The sequence below is a fragment of the Microcebus murinus genome, chromosome 17 (assembly GCF_040939455.1).
Source record: "Microcebus murinus isolate Inina chromosome 17, M.murinus_Inina_mat1.0, whole genome shotgun sequence".
Classification (NCBI taxonomy): domain Eukaryota; kingdom Metazoa; phylum Chordata; class Mammalia; order Primates; family Cheirogaleidae; genus Microcebus; species Microcebus murinus.
Window position 1 is genome coordinate 10,123,928 of NC_134120.1, and position 13,478 is coordinate 10,137,405.

The 13,478-nt window shown below is 33.2% G+C and overlaps 1 protein-coding gene across 1 annotated transcript in view; it reads right to left on the minus strand.

The window, feature by feature from the left end:
• Window positions 1–13,478, minus strand: part of CDH7 (cadherin 7) — a 129,305-nt gene that overhangs the window by 35,658 nt on the left and 80,169 nt on the right. Inside the window, exon 7 of the mRNA XM_012748391.3 lies at window positions 2,351–2,604. Coding sequence (XP_012603845.1) covers window positions 2,351–2,604 — 254 coding nt within the window. The remainder of the gene's footprint in view (window positions 1–2,350; window positions 2,605–13,478) is intronic.

The following is a 13,478-nucleotide window of genomic DNA, read 5'->3' on the forward strand; positions in this document are numbered from 1 at the left end:
ATAGTATGGCACACAAGGGAAGAAAGTAAAGGAAAAATAAGAACAAGACAAAAATATCCATGCAATCAATCAAAATGCTCTTAAATCTTTTTTTTATTTTATTTATTTTTAGAGATGAAGTCTTGCTATGTTGACCAAACTATAGTGCAGTGACTATACACAGGTGTGACCATTACACACTGCAATCTTGAACTACTGGTGTCAAGTGATCCTGCTGCCTCAGCCTCCTGAGGAATAGCTGGGAATACAGGTGCACTACCACACTGCACTTGGCTTCCTCACTCATTTTAGTACTAAATTACAATGTATATTAATGTGTCTCTTTCTTCATATCTCCAACTTCATGAAAGTATGTCTTTCTTCCTCCCTATTAAATTAAATGTTTTAAGCATAGTCAAAGTATCCTAAGTAGCTAATCTATGTCTACAATTGTGCCATGGTTGACTGTTCATGAGGGCAGGCGACTTAAGTGTTTCACTGAGAGATGGAATACTATAACAAAACCTAATTCAAGTGTTCCCAAGTCAATGCAACTGGATAGGTGGGGCTGAGCTCTAGTCAGGAAGCATTTTTGACAATGAAGGCAGAGTTATTAGAGGGATGGAGGGGAGGCTTATTCTGTCTGGCACATTTGTGGTGTGCAAATATTCTAGTGTACAGAAAGTATAATCTTAGAAATGATTTGTGATTACCACATTGAAAATAGTATAATCATCCATATATCCTGAAATTTTTGTAGAGATAGGGAAATAATGAATATGATTCATTATTAAATCATATCATTAAATCATGATTCATTATTAAATCAATATCATTTCTTAAATAACTATTATTCTGTACCACCTCTTTACTAGTTTCTTTTAATATCAGGCAAAAGAAAAGAAAAGGAAGACACTAGCTAAACTAACTATATGTATGATTATTTTAAAATATTGAGATTTTAAATATATATGTAAAATCAATGTATTACTTAAGGGAGAAAAGAGCATTATCCGTTTTTCTTAACCAAGAATTATTGTCTAAATTATAAATACTTTTCATGACATTCTATAGCCAATGTCAAGACTTAGCTCAAAAACATTTACCATTCTTTTTTTTTTTTTTTTTTTGAGACAGACTCTCATTTTGTTGCCCTGGCTAGAGTGAGTGCCGTGGCGTCAGCCTAGCTCACAGCAACCTCAAACTCCTAGGCTCAAGTGATCCTCCTGCCTCAGCCTCCCAAGTAGCTGGGACTACAGGCATGCACCACCATGCCCAGCTAATTTTTTGTATATATATTTTTAGTTGGTCAATTTATTTCTTTCTATTTTTAGTAGAGATGGGGTCTCACTCAGGCTGGTTTAGAACTCCCGACCTCAAGCAATCCACCCTCCTTGGCCTCCCAGAATGCTAGGATTACAGGCGTGAGCCACCACGCCCGGCCACATTTACCATTCTTAAAGATCATTTAAATCTAAAAGTCTGTGGTTAGCTTATAAGTTGACCATATCTGAATACAAAAAAAATATTGTTTTTTTACATTATAGTCTTTGTAATCAAAATCAAACCTTCACATTGAAAAGTGAAGCATCTTGAGAGCCCAAATTAAGACATATATTATAATGCACAATTTCTTTCAAGTACATTCTATTTATAATATTAACTCAAGAATAAAGATTACACTCACAAACAAACACATGCACACACACAAACAAACATGTAGATGTTAGATTATAAATTATAGATAAACAGTGCAAGATGGAATACTGGCATATTTTGAAATGCTTACATATCATCATTGTGTTAGTCGTAAAGAGATTATTTGGCTTTAACAATGTTTCTAGTCTACATACAAGACTATTGAAAGAATATTTTTAATGGTCTTTATACATAGACAAGGTACTATTTTATTTTTATAAGTGGAAATAATAAACTAAATGAATATATACTAAGTGGACTAATATAAAACATTTGTTTAAAATTAATCTTTAATTTAAATTGTTGATACAATTATTTTTCTAACAATATGCATTTACCCTGCAGCAAGGACATGCATCACTTCAGTTTTGAACACAGTTTGCTTAAAGAGGCTCAGGATAATTGGTTAAATAGAAATATCCTCCCTGGCTTGTGGATAACAGTGGAAGCCTAAAGATATGGCTACGTAATAATGGCCTTGGATGACCTTTTTTAATTAGTACAATGTCGTGTTGTTCTGATCCTGCTTCACCTCTGTTGCTATGACCTGATACATATATAAAATGGTTTTTTATGTGTTATCAACAAAAAAAGTATCTTAATGTAAAAACAAAATTGTGAATGAAGGCACATTGATGTGAACTTGTAGAAGAGGAGAGCAGTGGGCTTTTACCTCACAGGGCTGTTGGAAGAATCTGGGTCATGAGCCGCTACGGTGCCAATGATATTTCCAACTTGAGTGGCTTCCGACACCTCCATGGGGTACAAGGGCGATGAAAACACAGGGGGCTCATCCACATCTTCCACGATTATCTTCACTGTTGTCGTGTCGCTGAATGGCCCCAAGCTTAGAAAGCGAGGGTCAGCATCCTTATTTGCAGCTTCTATCCGTAGTGTATAACTTGTTTTGGCTTCAAAATCCAGTTCCTATAAAGCAAGTTATTAGGAAAATGAAATTAGCAATTAAATAGTCAGCAAAGCAGAGCCTTTTCATTTATGAATATCAATAAACATAGAGGGCACTCTGCCATGAAAATGAACCATCAGCGTTCAAAAATAATAAATAATAATGTCAATCAAAATCCCCGCTGCTCTTCTGGCTCATAAACAATGCTAAGTAGTTTTAAAAGAACTTAATCCACTCTGCTGCTATATGTCGCATGGACAGACATAGGTGGGTCTTTAGTATATTATTTGAAAGAAAACTGATCAAATTTTAAAACCTTTCCAACAGGGACATCAATGTAATATTCTTTCCACCATGTAATTTAACTGCACCACCCAGGGGTGCATATTAAAAAGGAAGAAAACTACAACTTTCCATTGAGTTTCTCGCTTAAAAGGTCAGTGATTTAGGGGACTACATTAAGATCCTGAGTTTTCAGCTACTCAAAATGTACCTTCAGTGGCAGAATTGCCATACTGAAGTTGTCCAGTTTGACAGCAAACTCAGTTCTTCCCGATAAAGCATCATTTATGCCTTCATTATTTCTCAATCAAAATACAGTATATTTATCTCTCTTTGTTTTAGACAGTTGACAGTTATATTGTAGAATCTTTATTTTGTATCTAATTTTCCAAGAGGATGAACATGCTAACATTTTCCTCAAAAATAGCTTCCAAATGAAACCACATGGGAGCTTAAAAAGTTTGAAAGGGCAATTAAATGGTGCATTAGTAAAGCACCATCTGTGAATAAGGAATCATATACACAACATGTAGAAGTTGTGACAATACCATGCTTCTTATTCCAATGTGTAGAGAGTAATAGCTTTTTATAACTTTCAATTTCAGTTTCATCACCATAAAACTCCCCCAAATTACTTTTCAAATTTAATAATGTGTGGGGCAAAGGCAATATATGTAATCTAAAAATGTGTACCCCCATAATATGCTAAAATAAAAAATAACATTTAAAATTATAAAGGACTTTAAAGAAATATCACATATAATGCATAATTTACTTAATTTTCAATATTTAACAAAAAAGCATTAAGAAAAATGAGCTAATATGTAATGCTGAGAGTTGTAATTCAAATACATTCACTATGTATATGTTTGTATATATATGGGCATATGTGTGTGTATATATGTAGGCATACATATATTCCAACTCATCCCACAAAGGATGTGATGGTGATCAGAATAAATAAAAGTCTAGTTATAAAATAGGATATATATACACACACATTACACTATATATAACACATACTGTACTGTATATGGTGTATATATATAACTTTTTTACATAAAGTATAACACACATATATTCATATATGCTTTACATATAAATATATATACACACACTATATGTGTGTGTTTGTACATAAATATTACATAAAGAAATTCCATGGTTCATCTCTAGATAATACAAGGAGAAAAATATATAAATTAATAACAAAGTAGGTTTACAATATCTAGACCAGAGAAGACTTACTGAGATGTTTATTTAACATTTGTCTCATCCACTAGATTATAAACCCAGATTGTTTTGTTCATCACTATTATTCCTAGTATCTGTTGTTCTTTTGGTAAATAGATGAATCTCAATAAATTCTTAAGGGATACTTTTCTTGAATTTGGGAGAAAAAAAATTTAGAACACAGATATCCAGGAAACAAGAGCCTTAAAATTGAACTATACCTTTGACATAGAGAATTGTGATGGCCAAAGTGGGAAGTGGGGAAAAAAAACAGTCAGGCATATTGTTTTTCTTGACCACAGAACATTTCATAGAATTTCTCCAGGAAAAAAGAGAAAGATTTAATTCTTATCTGAGATTTCATACAGAAATGTTGGGGCACATGGTGAATAGTGCCATAAATAGCATTATATCAACAAATTCAGTGACTTTTTTATGAGGCTCCCTTTTTTGGTTGTTTATATATTTAAAACAGGATCTAGCTTAAGGGCGGAATGCTTGTCAGTTTAAGGAGAGAATCAGAACCAAACAGGGAAACTTTGTAAAAAACACTTGGCCTTGGTCCCTTCCAAGAAAATTCTGATCCAGCAGGTCCAGGATGAGGCACAGTATATGTATTTTTAGAAGGCTAATCAGGTAATTCTGATACAATTCTTTTTTACAATTCTTTTAAAAAAACCTGGCCTAATCACTAAAACTACCTTGGGACTATACATAAAATTCAACATTTATTTCGGGGAACTTACAAGAATAAAGCAAAACATACTTATTTACCTAAAAACAATTACTGAGAAACCTAAGCATACTCATAAATAGTTTGGATAATAACATTTTCAGTTTGGTCTTATGTTCCTTATAAAAATGAATAATTATAAGGAATCTTTATATCCAAATATTATGTATCTATATATAATAGAACTTGTTAAAACCTGCTATTTGCCAACTCTTCTCAAATGAATGCAAAACCACAATCTTTAAGATATTTGTTCTAGTTTCAACTTACCAAAAAGGATATCAAATATTTCTGTTTTCAAGTAAAAGTTCGTCTCTTTTATGAAAGAATAACTTAAAATTTACTGTGCAAACAAATGCAATTATTTTATAGCAACTTGTTTTTTTAAAATGTTTCTAAAAGGCAGCAACATGAAGTATAGACATCTGGATGCTACAAAGTCATAAAGAAACACAGTATTATGCATGATGATTGGTTGCCTAAAAGCTATTATGAAAATAGAGCAATAAAAGAATTGATATGAAAGGCTATGAATCAAGATTACAGACAAAAGGAATTGCTATACAAAATTATTTTTGGAGCACATCAGAATAAGCCAGAGATACCAGTTTCCAAAGAGAGGAATTATGTCATGAATAGGATTGTTAAACATATGAAGACAATATTTTTGCAATAAAATTTTAATTTTTATTAGTCTTTCTCATTATTGATTTGTATATAATTAATATATTCCATAACTACTATATTTAATCATTAGGGCCACACTTGTACAATTTAAAAGAACAGTTGAAGAAAGAAGAGAAGGAAAAGGAAAAAATACAAGTAATATCTATATAGATTCATTTCAATATTTGAAACTACATATACATGGAAAATGTCTATAACTGGAAATTTAAACAAAACGCCATTCACCCTGTAGTCCATAACATTTAGTAATATGTGAGATTAATAAGATGCTGGAATCAATTAAGAGTCATACAGACCCAAACAAGCAAAGCCATAAAATGATTCTGTGACCTCCACACAATGCTTTTTTCATCTTTCAAGTAACAAATGACAACGATGTCAGAGACACTGAAAGAGAGAAGCAGTGTGTTTGGTATATTAGTTCCCAAATTATAAAATGGGTTCTCTAAGTTTATTGTCATCAAAGAAGATGAAATATAGAATAAAATAAGAAAAGAATTATATCTAAGGTGAGGGTCTGCATACTTTTTCTGTAATGCAGAAGACAGTAAATATTAGATTTTGTAGCACATGTTCTCTGCCATGTGCAAACAATGGTTGTTTTCAAATAATAATTTATTTATAGGCACTGAGATTTAAATTCTATATAAATTTTATGAATTTTTTATTTTTTATTTTTTTCCATCATTTAAAAATAGAAACCCATCCTTAGCTCATGGATTGGACTATAACAGGCAGATAGTTGTTTGCCAACCCCTGACTTAGGTACCCAAAATTCTAAGGCTAACATTCAAGGCCTTCTATGACGGGTGTCTAACACACTTTGTCTATTCTAGGACATATCACCTGCTGCATTTCTTTCTCATATAACTTTGTCTGTCATTTCTCTTATTGAAATATTTTAGATACTATTAACATCTTTATAAGTGTTTCCATAATTCTCTTATTTATGTAATAATACCTGTTATATTAAGAGCTAATTACAGAGGAGTTTTATACAATATTTAGCATTCATTTTTAAAAAGTACAAGCTTAGTATTTGTTTTGGTCTGCATATTTGTGTCCCTCCCAAAATTTATATGTTGAAATCCTAACTCACAGGGATATCATTAAAAGTAGAGGCACATGTGGGTGATTAGATTTTGAGTCTAAAGTCCTCATGAATGGTATTAGCACCCTTATAAATGATACCACAGAGAGCTCCCTCACCCAGTCTGTCATGTGAGGACATAGTGATAATATATCTATCTTATAAACCAGGGAGAGGGCACTCACCAGAAACCAAATCTGACTTGATTTTGGACTTCTCTGCCTCTAGAACTGTGAGACATAAATGTTTATTGTTTAAACACCCAGTGTATGATATTTTTGTTATAGCAACCCAAATGTACTAAGACAGTATTATCAATTGATGTGAAAACTAAATAGCCAATGGATCTAGTGAAAGTCCAAAAGATCTATGTTTAAGGGGCAGAGATACAATGCGCACTTATGGCCATGTATGTCCACCACCCATTCCATTTCTGCTCCAGCAAGAACACATTATTCAAGCTCTAAGGGCAACTAGGGCCTCATACTGTATTATATTACCACATCTAGGTACTTGCCTACATCATCAATCTCATAGGGTTGTTGTAAATTATTTAGAAATGTACAGCACCTAAAATAGTGGTGAATGTAATCACTGTATAATATTTGCTGAGTTACTATTACACTGTTATTATTAGTACCATTATTTGCTGCTAGATTATGAACAAATGGAAAGCAAATACTATGTCTTTCTCATTTATGGCTCCTCTCTGGCATATGTTTTTGGCAAAGTCGGTTGATAATATTCATTGCTGAATTAAAAGAAAAAAATGACTATTACAAATAGTGAAGTCTCAGTAGTGCCCCCTGCCATTTTTAGCTTTTTCAATACTAAAGCTTAAGTTAAAAAGATCTTGAATTCATTAATAAAGTCATTGCACTGCACTTTTCTTTTCAAATATAGCTTTCTGGCCTGTAGCCAAATATACTCTTATTAAGCTCAATGACAACCTTTTAGATTTCGCACCTTTGGCCAGTGTTGTGGTTAATGTCTCAGGAATGGATCCAAGTTAAATCATTCTGGAAATTTTCTATTCTATTCTTCTAACCATACCATGGTACCATTAGGGCTGGTTTGTGTGTGTTTGTGTGTGTGTGCATGTCTACATAGTTAATGTCTTATATTTAATGTTGACTTTGTTCAAAAGTTCTATGACTGTCATCTTTAAAAACATTTTTTCCTCTGGAGAATACAGCTGTTTTTATAGATCAAAGCATATTCTGCGGCTTTCAATACCCTCCCTATTTCTTAATCAACTAAATATATATCTTACTTTTTTGCTAAATTAATGTGTTTAAATGAGACCATACCTGTGGACAAATAACCTTCAATTATAAATTTCCCTTTATTATAATTTTACTCTAAGTAAATTTACTACCCAGAACCTTAAAAGTGACCTACCACCTTGGATATGGTATCACAGCAAGAATAGAAAAATAATTCTATACATTTTGATACAAGTGTAAGAGTTTTAAAGTTATTCCCCATATACTTTCCAAAAGCAAAACACATCATCTTTATTATTCACAACTCATTACTGTCCTTATTTTCTTATTTCTCACTATCATGACCAAGAAGGCCTTACTGTTTCCCCAGCTTGAGTAAATTTAGACAGGTTTCTTCCTGACTCTAGGCTTCTGACCTCTCTTTTCTTAGAGCATTTACTTTAGAAAACTTGTAATTGTAAATCTTTTCTCTGCCCCTTTGAGATGTAAATCTTTTTAAAAGCCTCTTGGCATTTTTACAACCCAGGACTGTCTTCCTCAAGGGCTCAGGAGCCATCCCTTTGAAATGTAATCATCAGGGAAGACAGAGCCTCTAGCTCCCAGTTTCTGTGGGAGGATAGGAGCCTAACTTCAGCAGGAGCCTTGATCCAAGTAGTAAAACTATTTCTTGTCATGAAGACACAACAAAATTTACTTCTTTTCCATTGGTTAAAACCAATTATCAAACACAGATGGCCTATAACACCCCTCGCCCTATCCCAGCTTTTAAAAACACTCTTTTCTTTAGCTGAGTTGAGTTTAGACTGAATCTGGTTTCTCTTTCCTTTTACAATAATAGCCTTGAATAGATTATTCCTTACCTGTTTAGCTTTCTCCAGTGTAATTTTTGCTTTGACAGCTGCAAGTGATTTTAGTAGCTATATTTCTGTATTTATATTTAGTAGTCTTTATTTGTCTTGAAAGTTTGTGAATCATAAAACTATATCCAGATTTTGGTAAGAAATTATTTTTTATAAAGAAGAATATAGCGAAAAATAATATATGAAAAATAAGTTCTATATTCTATTTAGATGCACCCTGTTAATGCATTAGAGATCTATGGGTTAAGGAGGAGAAATGCTCGGGAGGTCTTGTCAGCTCTCTGTGTCTTCTGCAGGAAGACTGCCTCTTTCATAACTGCCTAACTGGCCCAGACTTTGAGATTCTTCTAATAGGACGCCAAATTTATTGATTTTACATATCTACAATGGATAAGAACTATATTGAATATAATAGAAGTTCACTGATTTCTGAATGAAGAAAGAAAAAAAAATCTAAGGACACAGAAATCTTCTGAGAAAATAGCAATGTAAGTGTAAGCAAATTTAGAATTAGCAAAAGAGATTATTGGGTCTCTATGTTCACTTTCTACTTCTATGACAGCCATTATTTTAATTTTTCAAAATAATACTTTAGCATAGGTATCAGGACAGTACATGAGCAGACATTCATATTTTACAAAAAGACTATTGCCAGTACATAGAAAGTGCCTAGTGTTCTAAAGGTAAATCGAAACAAAGGTATTACAAATAATTTCGGGAACATTTTGTATCAAAAACATTAATTATGACAAGATATTAGGAATAAAATAAGAATATAAATATCAGGAGTTATTATTTACAAGATCTCTAGCTACACAAGTTTCCTCCAACTTCCATAAGTACTTAAATTAACATTTTAACCTAGATATAATGCGCCAAGCCCTAAATATTAAAAAAAAAAACAATTAAAGTGTCTATTCTAACATGCTATCTCCATTTTGCAACAATTCTTTTTCTATATCTATGACCACCAACTAAATGCATAACACATTTCAGATTATTAGTTGGATTTATCTACAAACAATTAGCATAAACTGTTCAATATATTTCTCATTAACAGTACATATTTTTATAGTCCTTACCATTTGCAGTTATTATTCTAGAAGTTTCATAATATTAGCTCACTAACTTCTCATAACTCATTAATTTTCACAACTTATTATATAATTCAGGTTTACAGATATATCTGTTAACAGAGTCAAGGAGAGTTTTGAGTTTCTTGCTCATAATCACAAAGGTAGTAACCCTGGTATTGTACAGCATCTGAGGTCCCACAGATTAAAAAATATCAGAATAAACTGGAAACATAAAGCAGATAATCTAAAACAAAAACAAGTAGAAAGAAATGACAGAATGATGACAAAGGAAGAAATTAGGACAATCCCTGTAAATTTGATGAGGAAACAAGCAGTCTATGTTAGAGTGATGAGCTTAAGAGAGAGACAAGTTGAGTGCTGTTCTCATCAAAATGTCCACTGCCATGTTGGCTCGGCCTATCCAGGTCCTTATCCATACTTAGTTAATGATTGTCTTTCTTTCTCTCTTTTGTTCTGTTGTCTGGATCAGCTTTTGCCCCCACAGACATGTTTCACTTTGACTTCTGCATTGACTTCCTACTGCTATGGTAACATATTGCCATAATCCTAATGGCTTTATAAAACACTGATTTATTGTTTTATAGTTTTGGATGTCAGAAGTCTAAATCGAGGTGTTGACAGGGCTGCATTGTTTCTGGGGGCTTTCGGAGAGAATCATTCCAATTTCTAGAGGCTGCATGTAATCTTGGCTCACAGCCCCTTCCTCCATCTTCCAAGTGTTATCAGTTCAGCCTCTGGTTGTGTTACTGCATCTCTGCTTTCTAACTCTGACTCATTCTGCACCCCTCTCCTAAGGACGCTTGTGATTATAATGAGCCCAATCAGACTATCCAGGGTAATGTCCCCATTAAGCTCCTTAACTTCATAACATTTGCAAAATTCCTTTTACCATGCAAAGCAAAATATTTATAGATTCTGTGGATGTCTTTGTGGGAAGGGCACTACTGTGTATACCACAACCTTCTGTGAATTTAGTCTTCTTTGATTTTACAAGCATAAAGTAGAAAAAAAAAAGCCTTGCAAATGACGTTTCTGCCCAACATCTAAAACCTGATTGACATTATAGCTCAGGCCAATTCCCTTAGTATGTCAAGGTCTATATTTTCCAGCATGTACTACAGACTGCACCCAATGATTCCCATAGAGGGTCTCACAGATTGTCTGGGAAGCTAAGTATGATCCAAAGACAACTTAGCATATGTTTACTTGGGAACCTTCATCAAACAGTGGCAAACATTGATGGATCTTGATCAATACAATTACTTTGTAAATTAGGTTAATATAGGAGAGAGGATGACGGTGGAACTTAGCAGATCTGAGATTCAGGATTGCCTTTGCTATTTCATGTTAAGTGTAACCTGAAGATTATTTAGTCTCCTGGGAGCAGAGCTGAGACTCAATTTTTTTTTTTTTTTACTTTCCTTTTGTCTACAAATATTATTGTTTCTCTCTTCTCATGGATTTTTCTCCTCATTCCTTGAATCTGTGCTGTCCTGTCTCTTGCTTTGAGAAATATAAAGTGGCAAAAATAATGTTGTGTCAATTCTAGATATCAGCTTCAAGAGACCATACAGTTTCTGTTCTTGCCATTCTTGGAACACACCCAGGTTAGCTACTGGATGATGAGAGAGGCACATGTCAGGCCCTTCTTGTCCCAACAGACAGACAACACCTCTGTAGAGGCAGAGCCACCAAGCTGACCAGCAGATGACCACTGATGCATGTGTGAGCCCACTTAAGACCAGCAGAAAAAAAATAATCCTGCTGAGTCCCAGCCAAATTGCTGATCTACAAAATTATGAGCTAAAGAAATGTGTTGTTTTAAAGAACCAGGCTTTGGGGTATTTTATTAAGCAGCTGTACTTAGTTGATACAACCATGGAGAGGAGGAGGATGAGAGTTGGTGACTTCAGTTTTTGATAGGTGATGACAGCAGATCAGGGAAAATGACCTTAAATGACCGAATGACAAAAAATGACTTAACATGACAAAATTAAATAGTGGGGAGACATCAGATTTAGACATGGAAATTTCTTTGCACTCAGCAAGAGCTCTAGTACCATGACTATTCTAACCTTTTCCTTGTCTGTTATGTCCTGTCTTTATTATCTGACATAGATTTCAGAATCTATGAATTATCTTTTCTATTGATAATATATGCAACTCATTTTATTTATCTAAATATGAATTTTTATTCACTTTGTTGACTAGTTATTTTTAACCCTCTTATAATAGCTTAATTCTGGAAGAATAAAATTATTTGCCTTCTCTGAGTCTTTCTCTGCCATGCTAACTTAAATTTTTCAGTTTCACCAAAAAATGTCCAAAGCCACCTTTCTATCACTTTATATAAATGCTCCATGCATGTCCTCAACAGTCCCTTTAATTTCCATTGTCATGCATGTACTTCTGACATGCATGACATTAGGTGTCATGCCTAAATTTGTACCCTAGACCTTTTATTTGAGCTACAAACCTTTATTTATGACCTCCTAGACATATTTACCTAGATTTAGAGCTGCTTCAAACAACATGTTTCAAGCTGCACTAATCATCTCAATGCCCCCATTCACCAAGGAACAACACAATTAATCAGCTAGTTACTCAAACTAGAAACATTGGTTTTTGTCCTTAAATTCTCCCTCTGACCTTCTTTATACAATTACTAAATTCTTTCACATCTATTTCTTAAATTTCTCTTTTTTGGAATCCTAGAGATTGACCCTGATCTACGCATCAACACACTACAGAAAAACTGTGACAGCAAAATAAATTTCATTATGAACTCACTGGAAAATGTCTTAGGCATGCACATATCTGAGAAAAGTTCTAAGATAACTAACAAAATCAATGACAGTTGAGATGCTACTAAGTGAATAGAGTTTTATTCTCTTTTGAGCAGGTCAAACATGTGTTGGCATTTGCATTAGTATTAACTTTCTGCAAAGAATGTTGATTTCTTTTTTTTATTTATAAAACCTAAATTTATCTCTAATTTTGACTACTCAAAAACATGTTAAGTGTTTAATAAGCAGATAATAAGCCTATATATATGAGCACACATGCTCATATATAAGATTGATATATGATAATGATTAAAATGATGTGAGAATACATTTATATACACACAGTAACAATGACTTGAATAAAGTGGAAAATACAATCTGAAATCCAGAAGTTCACCAAATTAGAGAAGTATATTAATCTAATCATATCTCAGTCTTAAAACTAAAATCATCCAAACTTTATACCTTTTACAATCAAATGAGTGCAGTATTTGGAGAAATATGCATTCTTAACAACAGAAGTAATTGAATAAGATCTTTGAAAAAAATTAATGAAAGGAAGAAAAACAAGTAAAAATGTTGTTGGTTTGATTTTCTTCCACCACATGTCAGCAACATTTACAAAATACTGTAATATACTTGACTGTGGGAATTAGACCCTCATTATTGCAAATAGTAGGCAAAGGACATTGCTATTGAAAGGATATTGCTATCAATACAAGATAGCAAACCTCAGATCTTACCAATTTGTGAGACTTGACAGTGGAAAGGACACTGTACTTTCTAAGTCTTCCTTACAGTGAATGGAGGCAGGTGGCACTATCATCACATCTACATTATGCTCTATTATTTTGACTTCATTCAGCCATTTTTAGGGTAGACACAGTGTGATGATGTGAG